At 47.2% G+C, this 21,814-nt stretch overlaps 1 protein-coding gene across 2 annotated transcripts in view; it reads right to left on the minus strand.

Moving 5' to 3' along the window:
- Positions 1-450: 450 nt before the first annotated feature.
- The window catches only part of ZBTB40 (zinc finger and BTB domain containing 40), a 38,911-nt gene continuing 17,547 nt past the window's right edge, over positions 451-21,814 (minus strand). The window contains exons 6-18 of one of the 2 annotated variants that reach the window (XM_081145646.1): positions 19,938-20,130; positions 18,105-18,241; positions 17,464-17,665; positions 16,966-17,099; positions 15,216-15,384; positions 14,448-14,912; positions 13,457-13,663; positions 11,009-11,173; positions 8,227-8,441; positions 6,938-7,100; positions 6,157-6,243; positions 4,806-5,032; positions 451-2,632 (exon numbers count right to left, since the gene is read on the minus strand). In XM_081145646.1, coding sequence (XP_081001772.1) covers positions 2,438-2,632; positions 4,806-5,032; positions 6,157-6,243; positions 6,938-7,100; positions 8,227-8,441; positions 11,009-11,173; positions 13,457-13,663; positions 14,448-14,912; positions 15,216-15,384; positions 16,966-17,099; positions 17,464-17,665; positions 18,105-18,241; positions 19,938-20,130 — 2,559 coding nt within the window. In that variant the 3' untranslated portion in view covers positions 451-2,437. The remainder of the gene's footprint in view (positions 2,633-4,805; positions 5,033-6,156; positions 6,244-6,937; positions 7,101-8,226; positions 8,442-11,008; positions 11,174-13,456; positions 13,664-14,447; positions 14,913-15,215; positions 15,385-16,965; positions 17,100-17,463; positions 17,666-18,104; positions 18,242-19,937; positions 20,131-21,814) is intronic. The other variant, XM_081145647.1, reaches the window with a different exon arrangement.

Below are 21,814 nucleotides of genomic sequence, written 5' to 3' on the forward strand. Positions count from 1 at the left end.
ACACCACTGCCGTAAGGAAGTCACTGATGTGGACCGAGACCACGGTAACAACGTCCTCAGTGGCAGCAATTCACCGCAGAAATGGGAGAAAAGAATAAAACAGCCAAATAGAGCTAGAAAAAGTTTTTGTACAATAAAATTCACACCTGGGCATCTCTAGGGAGTGACTGTCAAATCAGCACCAAGGCCGTGTCTCGCAAAGGTCTCCCTGGAGCTAAGACTAGATTCAGGACGGCCTTTGTCATCCCTGACCAGAATGAGCAGGCCTGTGCCTCCTGATGAGTGAGCCATGGCAGGAGCCTAACGGCAGCAGTCACACATCTGTGTTTGCTCCCAGTACGGTGACCTGCTAGTCCGGTGACTGAAGAAAACGCATATCCTATCACAACCCATGTCCATGAGAAACTGAGAAGGGTTTCTCAGTACTGGAAATGATTTGACACTTAGGTTTAATACGAACAGCTTTCTTTATTCAGAAGACTGTTTAAAAAGAAAAATCACTTTCTCCTACAGGCCCTCAGCGATTCATTTTTATTTGTGTTTTGGCTGGAAGATGTTTTGATGACATGCAGTTCCCAGCCGTGGCCGTGGCTCGGGAGGAGCTGCATTCCCATCCACTGGGCTTGGCCTCACAGCACTATAAACATGGCCACTCCACTCTCTTTCAGTGAGTTTTATCTGGTGTCAACGGGAGATTCAGTGCCATTTTGCCACTTGCAGATCGAGAGCTCTCCAGGTCTGATAGCTCACAGGACTGAAAACCTTAAGGAGACAGAGATGGGCTTGGCAGAGCAGCAAGGGCTTCCCATGGAGGCAAGTCTTAAAGGTTTGAGCACCATCTTCTGGTCAGTTTTTGGCTTTTGAGGCCCACTTGCCTCTGAAGAGCTCATTTACTTCAGAATGAAGATCCCTGGGCTGACAAGCTCAAGTGATTTGCATATCACAGTGAGGACACACTAGAGGCCAGGGCCTTGTGGGTGAGCCGGCCCAGTCTGGAGACTGGAGCTTGCTGCCTGCACAAAGTCAATGGCCAGCTGTGAATGGCTAGCCTGAGAACACACTGGTCAGTGCTAAGGATCCACTTCTGCCTTTCCAGCAGTGTGTGGTGGCAATAGAAGTCCCTCCCGTGACCAAATCGACCTTTATCCCTGCTTGCACATGTGAAATGTGCTTGGAAAGGGGTGGGCTAGTCTTCTGCCACCTAGAGCTGAGGGCCAGTGATGAAGCTGGGCACTACCCTCTGCAGGTGGGTGTGCAGGGATTGTGCAAGCCCTGATGTGGCAGGGAGCCCGCCTATGTGTAAACACTGCACTAGCAGGACCTTCTGGCACAGAGGAAAGGAAGATAAATGCTAGTCATTCCCTCCAAACGGCGGGAACCTACATCCATCTAATTGCACTTCATAATGGACTCCACAAACCATTAATTATCAGATTACATGTTAGGAACTGAAAATAAAGGAGCTTGGTGAAATTCAGACTCCAAGGGATCACTGACCTGCAGTAGCGGTGGCAGCCTGGAAGAGCTCAGACAGCAGGCCATGCTCCCAGTGTGGAAGCCGGTGGCAGGAGGCAGAACCAGGGGTGGTCACGGTCACCACTCCACCTGGCGCTGGACACTTAGCTATAATACATGCTCCAGAGGGAGGGCAAAGCCTCCAGGTCGGGCAGAAGTATAGGCGTTGATTAGGGAAGGGGACGAGGCCAGCGGGGGAAGGCTGCAGGGTCCAGCCTTCAGGTACAGAACAGCATGAGGATCCAGAGGGGCAGAGACCGGCTTTGCAGCCAGATGCCTCACACTGAGCATGCCCAGCAGAAACACTTCAAAGGCTTCGTTTTAAGAAGGGCTGACTGTACTGACCAGGTGGGTCTCCCCGTGTGAATGAGGCCCATGTTAACCCGCTGCTACCTGTCCTATGACCACCAACAGCTGGGAGGATGAGAGAAGGGAGGAAGGAGCCAAGTGTGCTCGAGACTGGGGCTCCCTGGATGGTCTATGGGTAATTTTCTCTCATTTTCAAGTGGCCAGAAGGCGCTGACAACATCTGCAGCCCCACTGTGTGGGCTATGGTCCCACGCCTGCCATTCTACAGAGGGCTGCCCGCTCACTGCTCTCTGGTTACCCTGATCACCAGCTCCTGCCCATGGCTCTTTCAGACTCTATTTCAGAAGCTATACTCCACTTAGGGAGGGACAGTGTTGCGGAGGCCATAGTAGGCCTGTTGGGAAGTGGGCCGGCCTGCTATGGAGGGCTGTGGGTCAGTGTTCACTCAGGCATTGTTGGTTCTATGAGAACGACGACTCTTCTTCAGTCTGTTTTCCAAGTGAGACCATTTTGGTTGGTGCTAGGCTAAGATGCTCACCACTCAGGACAGTCAGGGACCAAGGGCAAAGGGCCTTCTATCTGCTTCGAATGCCTTCACCAGATAAGCAACCACTCACTTGGCCTCACCACAGATCAGGGTCACGGTACCATCCAGCAGATCCTCTACGGTCACCGCCACGAGCTCAGAGCTGGTCTGAGATGCCTGCGAGTCTGGCAACGTCACAAACACCTGGGAACCAGCAAGCTGGGTCTCCTCCAAAGTGATCACCTGCTCTGTTGAGGCTGCTGGCTCTGAGGCTTGAATCACCTGAAAGGGAAAGACCATGAGGCTGCTCTGGGCAGTGTCCACAGTTAGCTCCCCAGAATTTACATGGTTTTCATCTCATGATGTAATGATGATATTTATGTTTTCACCTGAGGAGAGCAATCACATGTGCCTAATGGGAAGAGGCAAATCTTACACACCACTGATGCAAAAGAGAAGGCAGGCAAACAATTTAAATAACCGTGTGCTAAATTGCTATAATTTAGCTCAGTATGCCATCTCAGGGGGCCCGGGCTCTATGATTACACACCAGTGAACGCTGGCTCGGTTTCTCACACTGGGTTTTCCTATCTTGAGGATTACACTGCAGAGGTAAGTACCATGTAAAAGGAATGCTACTGAAGGTGGTTAGTTTCAGGCTAGAACCATGGAAACTGGAAAGATTTACCAGAAGCCTTGACTTGCCAAAAGTAGTGTTTCTGGACTTCGATCAGGCTAAGAGCCTTTCTCGGTGGCTACACGGCTACAGAGCTAATGGCTACAGAGGAAGAGCAGGTGGACGAAATGTGACTTCTGTCACTCACTCATTTGGCGCACCAGGCTGTTAAGACAGGCACCTCCTTCTCTCCTCCACTGGCCACATACCCCTTCCAAATCTACATCCATTAAAGATGACCTTCCCATCTTGGGGGGTACTAGTCTGTGTCTAAATACAACCAGTTCCTGCTGGAACCCCCAAGTTCATGCTTCTGAACTATGGAGCTCAGAACAGCTTGACGCCCCCTAATATTTTCAAACCAGATTGCCCGCAGCTGGCACAGGTACCCTCGCTCTTGAGAACTAGCCAGGAGCGGGAGGCAGGGTATAAGACAAGAGTGGGCAGAAGTGGGGCAGCCAAGCTCAGCCACATCACTGTGCTGTTGGGAGTGAAGATACCAACTGTAATGTTCAATCAAAAATCATACAGGAAGCCTGGCCAGTGTTGCTCAGTGGTTGGAGCATCGGCCCACAAGCTGAAGGGTTGCAGGGTTGATGCCCGGCCCCAGTCAGGGTGTGGGGACAGCCAATCGATGTAGCTCTCTCACATCGATGCATCCCTCCCTCCCTCTCTCCCTCCCTCCCTCTCTAAAAATCTATGGGGGGGAATCCTGGGGTGAGGATCAACAAAACAAAACAAAAATCACCTAGGAGAGTAGTTTTCGAACTGTTTTTTCTTTTAGCAATGGAACTATTTTTCCCCAAAGGACATCTTACCAAGAATCCTAATGGATGAAAATGCTAAAAGCAGAGCCGCTCTGGTTAATAAGGACAGAGAATCACCCAGAGGCCTGCTCACCTGCTCGCCCTCCGTGCCCCAGAGGCTGGAACCAGTTTATAAACGATGCTCCAGAAGGCTGGGTGGCCTGCAATCAGCCTGCAGCTCCTGTCCCGTCCACCCTCACATTACTGCCAGTACACAGAAGGGAGCTGCTTTTCCTTCCTGCCCACCCTTTCTGGAGAAGATGGAAAGACCAGTGAGCCCAGCTGGGAGTGGCTCAGCAGTTGAGCATCGACCTAGGATCCAGGCAATCGGGGTTCGATTCCCGGTCGGGGCACATGCCCGGTTGCGGGATTGATCAATGACTCTCTCGCCATTGATGTTTCTATCTCTCTCTCTCTCTTTCTCTCCTTCTCTCTCTCTGAAATCAATAAAGATATATTTTAAAAAAAAGGAAGACCAGTGAAAGAGGGGCTGGAGCAAGCTTAGCCTTGACACACATTAGGAGAGGCAGCTTTCCACCCCAGTAAAGGCGAGAGGCCCAACACGCCACATGTTCTGTGCCCAGCCCGGAGGAGCTATCAGAGTGTTCCTACTGAAGTGCTCCCAGCAAAGAGCTCGTCCACCCTTCTCTGAGGTTTCCCACAACTCTTGCCACACCCCACAGTGTTTCACCGGAGGCAGGAAGTGCCAAGGTGGTTCTGCTTTTGGAAATTCTTGTTCTAGGCTCCTATTACTTAGGGGTCATCTTGCATGTGGCCACCAGGACACTAGAATTTTCTGTTCTGTTTGGTGAGAGACCCAGGGAGACTCTTACAGGTCATCTTGGTGATGAATGTATTGCTTATAAGACCCTCTGGGAGCCCCAAGAGAGAAGGCTGGGTGCTGTGAGAGACCCCTAGAGAAGCCTTAGGAACCCCATGTCAACACCTTCATGTCAGGTGGCCCCACAGTCACCTGCACCACCTGCGAGGCTGCTGCTTGGGTTTCAGTGCCCGCCACCTTTGGGTGTTCGGATTCCAGGTGACCCTCCAGCTGGGCCTGGGATGTGAAGAGCTCACCACAGAGCTCGCAGGGGAAGGTGCTCTCCGACTGTTTGAAGTGCTCTGTGGTGACGTGGTGCTGCAGGGCTCCGGGGAAGCGGAAAGTGGCCGCACAGTACAAGCATCGGAATGGCTGTGACCCTGGAGGGGGAGACAGGGAGATGAGCTGTGGGTGAAATGGCTGAGAGAGACAAGGGCAGGGCAGGAGAGAGGACGCAGCAGCGAGGAGCACAGCTCAAAGGCAGACCTGGGTTCTGCAGGACCCGAAGCTTCTCTGAACCACAGACTCAGTAGCACTAGGTTCAGGCTAAATCCACCTCTGCTGAAGCCCGGTACTCATTCAGCTGTAGAGGGTGGTGCTGACGACACTGCATTTCATCAAATCTAGGAAGCACGTTTCAGCATCTCTGAAATGGACTCAATGGCATTTAATGACTGCTACGGGAGAGGGGGCAGTTGGGCATCACTGTCAACGCCTGTGCATGTAGAACATTGGAACCTGCTGAAATCCTGCACCAAGACCTGCAGGATGTGTGTCAGGGCTTGGAAGAAAATCCGTAAGACACAAGTGGTTAAAGCCTGTCTTTAACTGAGGCAAGAAGTGAATGTTCAGAATGCCTGGGTATCCCCAAAGCGGGAATCAAAAGTACACTGGTTTCACATGGTGCACAACAGACCAAGCCAGAGGCCTCACTACGGGCTCCATCCCCAGGGCTGAGGGCAGAGTTTAAGACCACGTGCAATAACATGCGCACAAACAATCTGAACTGAAAGCTACTCTGAGAAGCTGGGTTCTTACCTTAATTTATTTCTTCTGTTTTCCTTTTTTGCACGCACACAAGAGTATATAAAAATCTATGTCAAATTAAGTCCAAAACAGCACTTAGCATAACCTGTAAGTTCTAAGTGAGAAGGAAGCATAGTTTAATTGGCAGTTGCTTTTCTTTCTTAATGGTTCATTAAAAAGGGCGCCTCTTATGACTGGCATTTTAGATTTGATGAGACACAGCAGTAACCATAATAACCACAGGTAATGCTTACGGGACTCTCACTGGTGTCAGCCGCTATGTGTTTTCTGTCTATTAACATATTCAATTGTTACAGCTCCCTGATGAGGTAGGAACTACACCTGTCCTCGTTTTATAGCTGAAGAAACTGAGGCACAGTTAGCTAAGTTACTTAGCCTGGGCTGCACAGCTGTGAACAGTGGAGAGGAGAGTCACTGCCAGGCAGTGCCACTCAATCGCATCCCCAGGGGCACTGACCTGAATGTTGGCACTTGATGTGAACTTGAAGCAGAGCCTGTGTGGGGAAGAGCTCCTTACACTGGTCACATTCATGGAACTTCATATCTGCAAAGCACACGAAGGAAGAACAGAAGGATGGCTCCTAAGGCTGGACAGTAACAAGACTGGGCAGGGAGTAATGGTTAACACTTAGCAAGTGTCTACCAAGTGCCAGGAACTGTATACCTATGATGTTAGTGATCTCTAGAGGCAAAGACTCAAGGTCTGGAGCCAGACTGCCTGGGTGCAAACAGGGCTGTTGTGAGGGTTAAATGGCAAAACACACATGGGGTACTTAGCATAGTGTCTCGCACATAGGAAATGTTTTATAACTGCTGGCTGTTGTAATTATCCCCAAATTTACCTGCAAGGTAGGTATTAAAAACAGCCATTCTGAAGAGAAGAAAACAGGCTCAGAAAAGAGAAGTTACTTGACAAGGTTATGTAGCTGCGGTCAGGACTTCCACCCGGGCCCATCTGCACCAAAGCTGCCCCCTCCAATGTGCTGTGATTTAGAGTCACTCAGGGGCTGGTAGGCGCTTACACTGCCCCAGGTCTCTGAGTTTGGGAACCACTCAAGCTACTGTTACTTGGCACCAGTGAGGCATCCGTCAGGTGCACTGGGGCAAAGCTAAGGTAATTACCATAGCATCCCCCATTCTAGCACTGTAAGTTGACGTTTGGGCACAGAACCGAGGATGCATGTCACTAAGCCACTCCCATTCATCAGCCCCCACTCAGTCTCTGGCGCCCCACTCACCTGCATGTTCTGTTTTGATGTGCTTCTTGTGTTCAATGGTGTTGGAAAAGGTTTTGTCACATGAGCTGCATTGGAGTGATGAGAACTTAGAAGATCGATGGTTCTGAGCAGCAAACACGTCAGGGTGGTGGGTCCGATTGTGGTACCACAAGCCAGACAATTGCTGCAAGGAATGTGACAAGTGTTCACATTAAGAACGTTCCAGCAAGCTGGAGCACTCATACAGCCCTCACATGAGAGGGAAAACCATTCTCAGGTCAGCTTATGGGTCTAGAACCCCACTCCTACCTGTCACACTGAGTGCTGACATGACAGAGCCTAGTGTTTGCAGGAACAGGCACTGGGGTACTTCCGGAGAGGCCACTATGGGGCAGGCTCAGCGAGAAACTCACTCCTCACAACAAGCCAGTGAGGGAGGAGTAGGACTCTTTTGAGTGAGGGATTAAATGACTCGCCCAAGGTCACACAATTAGTAAGTAGCAGGAGCAGGATTTTAATCCTGCCATCTATTCCTCACTACTGAGCCATGTCTCAGTGCTTCCCAGGGTGCCAGTTTCAGTGGAGACACCTGCTGGAGCAAGGCACGCATAGCCCCTACTCCACAGGCAAGCGTCCCCCTCCTTCCAGGGTTCAGAGCAGCACTGGGACACTCTCCCTACAATTCCATGGTTTCCTAGAGACCAAGCTTGGGTCTTACTCAGCTTTGTAACTCCAAGGTCACAGCACAAGGCTTGGTACAAGGTTAACTCTCAATCTTTGTTGAAATGGATTTAACTGCTGTGCTTTTCTCTCTGACTCAAACCTTACAGGTGTCAGCAAGGACCATCTTTTCTCTGTGGTCTTAAGGGTTTCTCATGGATGTGGTTTCTTTGTAGTTCTATATGGAATTTTGCTTTAATTACATACCAAATTCTAAGGTAAAAAAGCAGAGCCCTTCCCTGGGAGTTAAAAAAAAGAAATTGTGCTAAATAAGATAATTCTAGGCGGTATTACATACCCTACTGTCATTCTCATGTCCCTGACACACAGGGTCAATAGAGTCTAAAGAATGTTGAGTGCCCCAAGGCGAAGCAGTATTCATTTCAGAGGGGTGAGAACTCTGCTCCAATTAGAGCTCCCTCTGCATTGCTCCAACCAGATCACCTTAGAGAATCTGAATTACAGGCTGCACCGTCATGAGAACCAGCCAAATCTTCCTCTCTGGAGACAAGATGTGCTCCACAAGCCAGAGCAAAGGGAGAGTAAGTAGCTGAGGGACAGGGAAGAGCTCCCAGGAGAAGCTGCGTCACCTGGTAGGCCTTGTTGCAGATCCCACAGCTGAAGGGCTTCCCTCCAACGTGGGTCACCATGTGCCGCTCCAGCATGGAGGGGGCGCTGAAGATCTTCCCACACGTGGGGCAGGGGTGATACTCCTTGGAGTGCACCTCATGGATGTGCTTGCGGTGATCCTGCAGAGTGGGGAAGCTCATCCTGCACTTCTTGCAGTCATAGGGATCTTCTATGTCTGGTTCCATGAACGATATCCATGAGAGGAAGGCACGGGGAGGAAAAACACCACAGGCAGCAGTCAGTAAGGTGTGGGTGGTTGTGCACAGCTCCAGATACAAGACTGTTTAGAGGTCATGCAAGGTCACAGACTCCAAGGACCAGAAGTCAGTACAGTGATCACCTGACTACCCCCTACCTTTATCCTGGGAGGTGGGATTCCTCCCAGGCTTCTGGATCAATCATCTCTGCAGTGTCAGACAGTCCACCTCAATTCTCCATTTTACACCTTACAAATTAAATTCCACTTGACTGCTTTCCAGGGTGCGTCTATCGCTCTTGCCCTTCCTCTGCTTGTAGTGGGCATTTCTGTTTTCCAACTCTCCCTAGAGGTTTCCAACATACTCCCAAGAGCATCACTATTTCCTTTGCTGTCAATCACATGAATGACAGCAGGAATGCTCCCTTGCTCCTCACTTTAGACTCAATAATAAAAACACTTTCATAGGTAATGTTTAATGACACCATGTGACGAGCACGTTCTCGGTGCCGTACATATATTAACCCACTTAATCCTTCCAGGCTCTGTGAGTAGGTTCTAGAATCAATCCTATTGTATAGATGATGAAAGTCAAGGCTTAGTGCCCAGTGGCATGGGTAGGAAGTGGCTGAAGTAGGTAATGATCCCAGCTTTCATTCCCAAGGCCACACTCCGAGCTACACACTTAAGTGGACATGCCACCTCTTCAGTGGAATCTCGAAAATAAGAACTAGCACGAGAAGAATGCATTTGCCATCCCTATGGTGGGAAACTCAGTCTTTTTCTGAAGAGAAAGTGAAATGTTTTAATAATAAAATCCCCTGCCCACAAGAAAGGTGCAGTCCACCAGCCAATCTTCTATGTGCACTGACTCAGACTAACTCAGGAATTCTGACATGAGCAGCACTCAGTATCATTAACTAGTTTCCCTGTGGACATGAGGCCTTGAAATCTGGGTTTTATGTGGTCTTTTAAGACACTCTGAAGCAGTTCTCCATAAGCAATGATGTGGTCCTATGAATCAGGTATGGAACAAAGAGAGGGACCTGGATGCTGGGCCTGCTGCCAATGATCTCTAAGGTATGGCAAAATATTTCGGGTCCTTTCCATTGTGAAAATTGATAGTGTCTCCCCCTTTTCCTGACTCCCATGTAATGCTACGGGGAATAGGAAACTAAAGCAAAATGTCATTTAAAGAAGTTGAGAGGACATCAAAATTGTGGCACTAGGTCAAAGCCACTCTCACTCATTGGAAGTCATTGCAACTGGGAATTTGGGACAGTTACGTCCCCCCTGGGGGGTACTTTATATTCTTCCTGCATCGCCCAGTGTCCAGCCACAGGATGGGCCCACAGGTGCTTTGGCAAAGTCCTTTGCTAGCCAGCTGACGACAGACCTGAAGTGCTGTCATAAAGCTCAGGTCTGTGAGGCACCGTACTTGTGGACAACTGGAAAATGCTGGGTGGGGAGCAAGGGCAGGGGTGGGAGAAGGAAAGAAGGGTATGCAAGGTGCATGGTACAGAAAGACAGGTTTGATGGTGACAAATGGTACCAAGAGGGTTGCTCTTGTTCCCGATAATACTTTCTGGCATTTACTGAGCATCTTTTGTGTGTCAGGTGAGGAGCTTCATGCATTACATGTGATAGCTCACTCCATTCTCACAACAATATAAGGTGCTACCATTATTGTTTTCTTTAGTTTATAGAGAGCCCCAAGAGACTTAGAAAGGTAGAGGAATTTATTTAAGGTCTCAAGGAAGTAAATGGCAGGGTCAAGATTCAAGTCCAGGCCTGTGTGATTTAGGGACCAAGCTCTTAGGGCGCTGCTGTGCTGTGCTGATTACACCCCTGCTGCAGTGAGGGCAGACGCGGTGCGATGTGCTACCAGCGCCATGCGGTGGTTTCCTGATGCTGTGACGGGACTTGCAGGTCCTCTTCCTTCCTGCGTGTGTATTCAATAGGCGTGTGTTTTTGCAGGTATCAGTTCTGGCAGAAGGGGAGAAAGATGGGGCAGACCCCACTAACTGAGTGAACACAGTGGCATCTGAAAGACACTGTTGGCAGACGGCTTTTAAGGGCACGCCACCAGGGACCCCTTACTATGGTATATGTGAACTCAAAGTGTCCGGTTGCTCGTACAGGGAAAGGTGGATATGACCATAAGATGAGAGCAGGGAAGGAGGGTGGGGGTAGAAAACAGACACTCAGTGGACTAACACAGATATTCCGGTGCCCTGCGAACCTGTCTGTTAAGGAGGTTCTCTCCTTCAAAGAGAGTTTCTCCGTCAGCCAAAAAGGGCCAGGTGGGCTAAAAAGGAAGGCGAGGAAACAGCCTGCACAGAGAAAGAGGTGCCACACAATGACATGTTAAAATGGGATTCCTCTTGAAACAGACATGACGGACTCCGGGTTTTGCAGGAGAGCAGGGGAGGGGAAGGCCTGAGTGGTGCCCAGCTCTGAAAGAGTGACAATTCCGTTATGACTGTCACGTCTTCTCAGGGCCAGGTCTGTGCTGAATGCCCGACAGCCGCAATCTCAGTACATACTGTGAAAGGTGTGCAGGTGGATAGAGAGTCCATTGGCCTGCCGAAAGCCCTTGCCACAGTCCCTGCAGACGTAAGGCTTGTCCCCAGTGTGGGTCCTCACGTGGCGGGACAGCTCGATGGACTGGGCAAACACAGCATCACAGTACTGGCACGCATACATTTTTCCTGGAAATACACATGAGTTTATTAGAGCCAGCATCGAACATTTATGGCATGCCTGAAAAGAAAACCACATTCTAAGGCATGTACCAGGAAATATAACCTGGGAGGTGATAGTACATCAGGCAATATGCAATACACTGGGTGAGAGTCTGAGCCATCCTATGAGATGATGCCTCATAAACACAGCTGATTAAACAGGGTGTCAGGGTGGTCTCCCTACCCTAAGGAATGAGGACAGAGCTCTCGTCACACAAGACTGCTCATCTTTTAACCAGGCCACAAGTATGGAGGAGCTCATTCTACTCGCAGGAAACAGATATGTCCTTGTGCCCAGAAACATGCAAGTCTGGCTCCCCTGAAACATTCAGAACAGAACTGCAGCAGCACGCAAAGGTGAGAGGCAGGGATCTGGAGAAGCAGCAATGCCTTCTCCCAGTGACCTGCTGTAGTTAGTACAATTCACTTGGCTTCTCTGTTGTCTCACTCTGCCAAAACGTTAGCCTCCTAAGACCCATTTGGGACTTTTAACCTCCAAAGCAGTAAGATGATACGTGATACATCTGCGTTGTTTTTTGTTGTTGTTTTTATTAATAATATCTGTCACTTTTTAAAAAATATATTTTTATTGATTTTTAGGGGGAAAGGGAGAGGGATAGAGAGATAGAAACATGGATGAGAGAGAAACATCCCTCAGGTGCCTCCTGCACGCCCTCTCCTGGGGATCCAGCCCACAACCTGGGCATGTGCCCTGACCGGAAATCCAACCGGTGACCTCTTGGTTCCTGGGTTGCCACTCAACTGCTGAGCCACACCAGCGCTGATACATTGTTTTAAGCCACTGTTAGTAATACATGGTCTACGTAAAACCAAAGCCCTTACCTTGGCTCATAAGACCCTGCAAGATCTGGCCTTCGGCAACCTCTCTGACCTCATCTCTCAACACCCACTCGTTTACTTTGCTTCAGCCCCTTCTAGTTTCTTTGGTCTCTTGAACAGCTCAGGCTCACTCTCACTTGGGATGCTTTTCTCCTAGAGCTTCCACTGGTTCCATCTCTCACTTCACTCATTCAGGTTTCTACTCAAATCTCAGCTCTCAGAGGCCTTTTCTGATGATACAAACAGTGCCCTCACCCCAACCCTGTCACCCTCTTGCTGGTTATCCTGCCTTGTTTTTCTTCATAGCAATGACCACTACCTGAATTTATATTACAAATTGATTTGTTTATGGTCTGCTTTACCCACTGAGATATTAGTCCCTGAGAGAAGGTGGTGTATAGTTACACTATCCTCAGTGCTTGCTATAGGGCTCAAGAAATTCACTTACTTAGTGAATGTTTACTGACGGCTTTCTATTGCTAAGTACCGTATCTGAGTTCCACAGATATAGCAATGAAAAAGAGACTAACAGCTCCATCCTCACAAAGCTTTCATTCTAACAGGGGGAGACCAACTGTAAACAAATTAATAACATAGATAATGTATCATATGACAGGCACTATGGAGAAAACAATGTGGGGAACTGGGGTGGGGGTCACTGAGGTTGCACATAGGTGGTCAGGGAAAGGTGAGGTGTTTGAGAAGCCTTCGCAGGGTTCTGAACAGAGAAGAGCAGGATACAGTTCAGTTTCAAAAGAATCACTGGGCCTGTGTATTGAGAACACTGTCCAGGAGAGGGATGAGAGAAGGGGACCAGTTAGGAGGCTACAGCAGCAATTCAGGTGAGATGCAGGCAGATTATCACTTACACACGAACGCTCCAAACTGTGCACAGAATCCCCGGAGAAGGTGCCTCCCCTCTGACTGGACCAGACATGCCTACCTCACCCTCCTGTATCTCCCGGCCACTGCTGCATATCACACCACTGAAGACCCTGTACTGTCACTGTCTCTCTACTAGACACACGCTAGGCCCCGAGCCCTGTGAGCACAGGATCCAGCTTAGTCACTCCAGCATCATCACTGCCCAAACCACAGTAGGTGCTCAACCAAGGTCTGTCCCATGCTCGACGTCCACCTTAAAGGCCAAGGAGTTCCTGGCTTTATTCAAATTCTATAACTATAAAGCCACAGCACTACGTCAGTCACCTCCCTTCAGAAACTGTCACCATTAACATTTTACATGCCTGTGCATACATGAGTTCCTAGTCCTCTGTGTGCCTAGAGATTTTACATTCTGTTTTGCTTTTAATCTACCTGAGATATATATCATGCCTAATTCCAATGGGTTTTCAGGCAGCTCACACGGTGAACGTCTCGGGAGAAACGCAGAACTTCTCCACACCTTACCCTCTGAGTGCTTCTTCTTGGTGTGGTAGGCTAGGGCCGAGGCCTGGGTGAAGGTCATGAGGCAGTGCTTGCACATGAACGGGCGGTCCCCAGTGTGCAGGCGCAGGTGGTTCTTTAGGGTAGAATTGGCTGCGAACTTGGCCCCACACTCTTCGCAGGAGAAAGGCTTCTCGTCAAAGTGCTCAGTCAGTTTGTGGTACTGCATGCCTGGGGAGTCAGGGACCAGAGCGATACCAGGAATCAGTGTCATGAAGCTGCATCATATCCAGCATCAGGACACATCCCACAGCACTGCCCCAGGCCAGGCCCCACCAGGAAGCACGGCATGAACCACAGGATGCCTGGCCACACTCACTTTGACCTTACAAACTCACGCTGCCCATCTGCCCACCACCCAGCACTCCAAAAGTCACTTTGGTCCCATTCATGGTTTAATCAGGCATGAACTGTCCTAGGTTTATCTTTCCTATCCTCTCTCTCCTTCTCTTAAATAGGGCCCAGTCACCCAGAAAGAGTGACACAAAACTCACTTTTATGTGTCATTAGGTTTATCCAACATCTGGGGCAAGGAAAAACAATTCTGACTATGCATCCCACGGTTCTCTTGTTCATTATTAAGAGACAAGTGATGCATAGAAGCCCGAGTAAGGCGTTAAATAGCTGGTTATCATTATGAACAGTAACAGCCACAATTTACTGAGTACTGACTCTATCATAGGCACTGTACTAGGTGTTTAGCTATATTATCTTAAATCTTCATAACGATCTGAAAAAGTAGGTGGTATCAGGGTGCCTATTGATGGGGAAATTCAAGATCAGAGAGCTGATTCCAAAGCTCACGCTCTTCTCAAAACACTGCCCTGCCTCTGTAGGAACCTGCTATTTTCTAAGCCCTCACTGCATCCACGGCCTTATTGCATACAACTAGAAGCCAGGCCTGGAACCTAAACCAGAATTATGGTGCTCAGTTACTTCACCCTCCCGAACGTACCTGAGGCGTGGGCAAACTCTCTCCCACAGAGGTCACATGTCACTGGGTGTCTCCTCTTCTTCTTCTTGGGGGCTTCGGGCGCTCCGCCCGCTCCATGGGCCTCCAGCTGATGTGTCTCCAGCTCTTTCTTAGAGTCCTTGGTCTCGTTACACTCCTTACACTGCACCTGTTTGCTCTTGGCCACCCGGCAGCGCTTCATGTGCACTTTCAGGCGGCAGTAGAAATGGAAGCTCTTGTCGCAGGCCTTACAGACGAAGCTCTTCTTGGCAGAGTCTGGGGAGGCAGAAGCGTCTTTCTCTTGCTCTGGCAGGGAACTCGTCTCTCCTTGGTCGCTCTGTTTCCCAGGCCGGCAGTCTCCTTCCACGGGCTCTGCTGCCTCTTCATCTGCTTTGTCATTGGCTTCCAGGTGAAATTTACTACTCACCTTCCACCTGTCCTTCTCTCCGTTTTCCTGAGCAAGGACACCTGCATAGGAGAGAAAGCTCATGGCTCTGGAATTCTCTCAGGTTCTACTTCGCTTTCTAACTTTTCTTCTTAGAGGCGAGTGCAGACTACTTGAGACCCTCATAAGACTGAAATAATATCATTGTCATCTTTACTTGATCAACACAAATAGTATCATTTTACATCTGTCTTTGACTCTCCTAAGTACTGAGAGCATATGAAATAAATAAATAAGGTAGCTATGGATGGACTGCTGCTGCCTCTTCTCTCCAATAAGGAAACAAGCTGGGGGCCGGACAGGACCCCGCCCACCCCGTTCCTTACCAGTGTGTGCTAACTCCTGCATGACAGGCTGCAGGCCTGGGGAAGACCTGTGGACGCTGCACAGGAGCTGACATATTTCAATAGCTGAGATGGACTTTTCCATGGCTCTACTCAGCACTGCTCTCAGGGAAGCTTCAGGGCTGGGTGTCTCAGAGGAAATGCTCAGAATCTAAGTGAAAACCACGAGACAAAGGTTTGTGGTTAATAGTAACAGATTTTCTACATCATTTTCAACTTAAAAAAAATAAAAGCTAATTTCAGGAAGGCACTGCTCCATCTATAACAAGTTTACATGGCTTGTGATGAATGCAGTGGAGAGTGCTGTTTTCCAAAGAGCAGGGAAATTAACAAATGAAAAACAGGAGGCACATGGGAAGACAAATGTGCAGATACAGAGAAGGTGCACGCAAGGAAGCATTAAGCATTTTCTATGAGCAATACCCTCTTGGCAACCAGGAGTCTCCCAAAGAACTTTTCTACATCGTAATATTAAAAGCTTGGGAAACTGTAGGATTCAGTTGTTGGTGTTTCTGCCTTGAAGATCAAAATAATTTTACACAATATATAATCGTCTCAATGTCTGGACGTAATTTTGCATGATCAGTGGCTTCATATTTTTAGATACTTAGATGTACCCTTTTAAACATCATTTTCTTTCATAAAGAGACTCAGCTTTTTAAAGAAAGGGCCTTTAAAGAGGCCAAGAACATTATTTCAAAGCTGTCCTCTTTCAGAATGTGAGAGCTATCAGCAGAAAGAGTCGGGACACTGAGAAAATAAAGCAAAACCATCCACAGATGGCCAAATGGAATTTTCATTTTGGAAGATATTTTATTTCTGCTCTTTTCAAGTCTATCTAAATAAACCTGATGTCCCTGGAGGCAGGCATGAGACTAATTAGTGAGGCTAAAACTGATCAACGGTAGAAGCCCCATCTCTGCAGTACATGAAGTGCTGGAAGAGAGTCTAACAGACAAATCTTTCCTCTGAAGCCCACAGAAATGTGTGCTATCTTCCTCCCATCTGAAGAGTCAGACTAAGGTGGAGTTGTCACCTGTGTGGACAGTTAGAAGGCAGCCCTTGTAGATACCTCCCATTCCTACATGGATCAACAGGCATAGCAGGTGAACTTGTGGTTTAATTTATGTTCCCTTATAACATCCCCCCTCAAGATGCACATGATCCTGGGCTGGACATCCACAGATTCTCCCCCAGCTCCCACCTGGTTTTTCTGGGATGCTGGCCACACTGTGAGAAGCCTTACAGAAAATGAGTTGGCACTATTTGCTACCCCATATGGGCAAGAGCTTTGTTCTATGTTCATCTTGGCTCTTTCTAGAAGCGAGAATGGAGCATGTAATAAGACCATTTTACTTTCCTTCCTCTAAAAGAAGTTGCTTCTTAAAACATGTTAGAGAACAATATCAGGGCTCACTCTGAGTTGACCGAGGTTTAGACAAATGGAATAAATCTAGGTTTGAGTCTCATAAATCTGGGTTTATATTCTGGCTTCACCTCTGACAAGCTGGAGCATCTTAGATAAGTTCCTGAACCCTTGGAGCCCCAGTTCCCTCATCTGTAGAATGCGGATGACATCATCTGCCACTCAGAGTTGGGAGGACATGAGGGCAAGTCTTATGAATGGCAGAGGCCTGGCACACAGCAGGCACACCGCAGAAGCTGGTTCCTCCCTGAGGAGTGGGAGAGGGGCACTAACTCTCCAAAACAATGTGTTTTATTCCCACCACACCTCCTTCACAGTCCCCGCCAGGTGCTCTTCGTCTGAGGTCAAGCTCTTGAGGTCAAGCCTGTGCTGGATGGCCTCTAGGATCAACGTATGATGCCGCAAGATGGTCCCCAAGGCAGCACTTTCTGGAGTGGTCACTGAAAGAAAGGGGGTTGGGAACTCATTAGTAAAACTGTGAGCACCCTTTTTGGCTCTGGAATTCTCTTCACCTTTTCTCAGCTCAACTCTTCAAAATCAGAATACACTTCACCTGTCTCCTACCTGGGGCTGGGAGCAAAGAAACTAGCAAATAGACTGCACTCAGTATAGTTACTAATATAAGCTTAGAATACTTACTGCATATTTTATTTAAAAAGGTTTACATCCTGGAACAAAATTATTGGTCCTTACTTCTAATGGCAGGGATGTGGAAGACCACCATAAGAGAGCTCTTTTTATTTTCTGACAAGGCTGACAATAATCTCCAGTGGGGACAGTCGTGACCGAGGTCAGGTAACCTACCTGCCTGGAAGAAAGCATCAGCTCCAGGCTCCCTGCGTATTTCCCCCATGAGTGGGCTCAGCGGGCAGGCCTTTGTCTCCTGGACCAGCAGCAGCAGTTGCCACATGGCTGTCGCAGAGAGAGTCTGCTTTTCCAGAACTGCTGACATCAGAGAACTGAAACCACCCGAACCAGAGTCACGTTTCACAAGCTCCTCCATGACCTTCAAGATGCAGCACAAACACACACGTGAGGGGTTCTGGCCGCTGGGCCAGCGGCAGGGCTGCCAGTCTGAGTACTGGGTCCCAGGGACTGTGCTTCAGGGACTGTGCTTCTGGGAGGAGTTTCTCAGCATCCTTCACCTCTCTCTACCTGAGAGTTTTATACATAACGAAGTTCTCCATTCCTCCTGCTGAATGCCTTTCCTATTGCTGCAGAAATTACCACTATCCTACTTGTCTCACTGCCTCGGGAACTGAATCACCTTCGATTTCTCCTCTACTGACTCCTTAGCATTTCTCAGCGTGGTTGTGTGTGTATATTTATATAAAATATAAGTATCTTCTTAATATATATATATATATATATATATATATATATATATATATATATTCATCTTTTTCCTTACTTTCTCATTTTACCGCCCCTGCCCCCTCTCTTACCTCTCGTTCTCCAGGGGCTAAGCTCTTCACATGCGGGATCATGTTTAGTAACATCTGGTTGTCTGTGAAAATCTCAGAGAGGTTTTCGTGATACCGCCTCAATAGCTCAGTCCCGTAATGATCAGGGCTCGCTGGGACTGTAAGGATATTAGCAAACAATAATGTTCGATAGAACGCAGCTTCCTTAAGGGCTTCTATGGAAGACCAGGGAGTTACAAGCGAGAGGAAGAGAGAAATCAGCGCACGAGCGCTGAGTCTCCTCTGGAGGGCAAATTCAGCTCCTGGCTTAGGGCCTCATACACGTGTTCAGGTCTCCTTCCGTCTACACTTGGTCACTTGGTGCTTCAGGGTCACAGACCACTAAGCCTTTGAAAGTAAGCGCCTGGTGGCAGAAGCTAGCAATTGCTCAATGGGGGGGAGGGAGGGAGAAATTAGAAGGCTGCACTTATAAGAGATTCAGATGCACAGATTCAAGGGGTGTTGTTCATCAAGGCGGAGGTAAAGGATCCATGTGGTGGTCCAAACATAGGCAGGCATGAGCCAAGACTGGTAGGGAAGCTGACCCACCGTTCTGTTTATATGCCCTTTGGGCCAATCTGTTAGATACTATCTTCTAAAAGGTCATATTTATTAGAAAGTAAAGAAAAATCAACACCATCAGGTATTTCCATTAGCTTTGCAGATATTTAAAAATTTATTCTCCTCTTTTGCCCAATAACTCCGCTTCTGGGAATCTATCTTCAAGAAATGATTTGAAGCAAAACAAAAATCTATGTACCAAGGTATTTGTCACTGTATAACTTGTGGTGGTGATGAAAAAAACAATATTTACTGAGTGCCTATTATATGCCAGGCACTGTGCTAAATGCTTTGCATATATAATCTCACAGTAGCCACAAAAACAAATGTGGTTGGTACCTTTCTTATCTTTATTTCACAGAGGACAGAATGAGGTTCAGAGAGCTTAAGTCACTCGCTCAGGGTCACACAGCTACAAAATGAGCCAGAATGAAAACCCAGGTAGTCCTGACAGTCTTAACCATGATGCTACGTGTGTACGCAAACAAGGGCATGAATAATACATCATCACATCCTTGTGAATGAAAACTACATAGCCTTCAAAAACAGGATTACAGGGAGGTTTCTGAATGGGGGAGAATGTTTATGTTATACTGTTAAATGGGAAAATTATAAAATATGTAGAGTATCCCAAAATTGTACAAATAATGTGACAGATGAAATATGTTAATGTATGAATATAAGCAAGAGGTAGGGCTTTAGGTTGTTTTCTTCTTTATTTTTAAAATGTTCAAGTTTGTATAAGTATATATTACTTTTATAAACTAGAAAAAGGTTCTCACATTGCCCAAATATTCTTTTTCTGAAAACCATCTAGTTTCAAATGCTCTAAAATAGGGGAGACCTGGTGTTTTTCTAAGGAATGGAATATGGACTCACTGCCCCAACAGCACCCAGGTGGGGATAGGGAAATCAAGATTTGAGGTTTTGCTGCTCACATTTGTAAACATAAAGTGTTAAAATGGTGAGCCTTGTGAGTACTTTTGGTGACACATGACAGTTCTGGGAAAGCCACACTTTAACAAACCCTGCACCACTGGAACATAAGGGAGCTTAAAAGAAAAGAATTCTCAGATTTCACATCTTAACTCCAGAAATACTAGAATCACTGATTTGTGACAGCTAGTTTCTGCTTTGCAATGGCATTCCTAACATTATCTTGCTCCCCAGCATGGAACTAAAAGGGTGTTTTAAACTAAAGGGTGTTTTATGTAGGGGTGGTTCCAGTCCAGAGCGCCAACAATTAACTAATACCTGCGGTGCTCGGCAAAGTGGCTAGTTTCTGCAAATTCTCCAGCAGAAGGGCCAAGTTCGGGAACGTCGTCTTCACAGCCTGAAGGAGTTTTACCAAACTCTCCGCAGTCAGGGTCCTCTCTTCAGACATTCTGTGCAACAAATTTTCTATCATCTCCTTGGGTGTTCCGCCCTCACAGCAATTCAGAATCACCTGCAGAGGCAAGCAATCAACCAGAAACCAGTTACTGGCAATTCTGTGTATCTGACGCACCACTGGAAAAGCCAGCAAGATGGTATTACAAGATGCCCTGTCCCCAGGTCCTCCCTCTGCTGGTCTCTAGTGTTACCTTTTTCAAAGTCTCTTCCTTATTCTGTATCAATAAAAACCCGAAACATTCTCTAAACAAATAGCTCTATGAAAATCAATCTTTGTCGGTTGCATGTCTGTGTATATTCTTTGCCTCCAACAGTTTGCACTTTGTGAAAATAGTCTTACACTGGCCTATATGGCAGAGCAAGGAGCTTACATCTAACCTGATTCTTTAGATTTAGTTTGTTCAGACACTAAAACTGAGAAACAGATTGGCAGTTTTTAATATAGTTATAGTGTTTTTTTTGTTCTGTTTGGTAAAGTATCCGATAGTGGTACAGGTTGCAGTTTCAAAGCAATTCTATTATTTTACTTTATTTGTATAGCCATTTGAATACCCAGATAATTTATATATTAGTTTGTGCCCTCCAAAATAAGAGATTTAAAGTACATTTGTGAATTATTTTTCTTGCAGATTCTTTACTATCTATTCTTCTCATTCTCGGTGGCCTCACGTACAAGCTCCAGCCACCGTCCCATAGCCACTCCTGTGTTCCTCCTTGGTATGTTAAAGGATGCTCTCAGTCCAAATGCATGGGGCTCAAGCAAAGGTTGAAAAACCAAACAAATGGCATGTATTTTACAGACATTTCCTGTTACAATAGAACCATTTCTTAGTGGGTTACAACTCAATATGCATAACTACTTGGTTCTTATGGAACTGATAATGCAGGGGGTTATTTCAACACATGCAATCTATAGAGTCATAGTAACTGAATTTTGAGCTTTCCTTTGGGAAAGTCCCAGTTCTCAGGAGAAACAGTCAAGCAGGTCAGTTGTAATAGCATGCCATTATCAAATTAACTCCCATTTTAAAATAATAAATTTTGCTATAAAACCAAACTGGTTTTATATATATGAAAGGAATGTGTGTATTATAAATCAAGTTGTCATACTCCTTGTCAGTACAGAACATAGTCATTCTCTTTAAGGTCTAACTTGTATTAGATTTCTACTAAATGAATCACAATTTAAAATTTAAGAGCTTGTATCTAAAAACCATACTGGTTTCAGTGCTATCTCTTCGTTCCTAAGCAATAACCTGATACATAACGAGGTGGCCAGTCACTGTTAAGAGGAAGAATGGGTTTTAAAGCCAGGAAGGCCTAGTCTGAACCCCAGTTCTAAGATGTACTGCCTGTGTGAACTTGGGCAAGATATTTAACTCTTTGAGCATTACTGTCCTCATCTGTAAAAGAGATAAGCATACGACCTCTTGCACAGCTCTTACGAGGAGTCTGTAAAATGAAGTTGCTCTCTGTGGAGTCTAGCATAACCCCCAGGACACATGACTGTGAATCAATGACAGTGGTTACTGATATTATTAGGAAGCAGTGTGCGCAGTGGTTAAGAGAATGTGCCTTGTTTGAAGTCTGGATTCCAGGACTGGCCACAAGCAGTTGCGACTTTGGGTGAGCTGCTTAACCTTCTTAAGTGTCTGTTTCTTCATCTTTAAAATTAAGGCAATAGCCATGACTTCATAAAGTTGCTATGAGGGTAGAATTTATATGCTTAAAAGGTCCTC

This window comes from Miniopterus schreibersii (assembly GCF_964146895.1).
Source record: "Miniopterus schreibersii genome assembly, chromosome: 8".
In the NCBI taxonomy this organism is placed as follows: domain Eukaryota; kingdom Metazoa; phylum Chordata; class Mammalia; order Chiroptera; family Miniopteridae; genus Miniopterus; species Miniopterus schreibersii.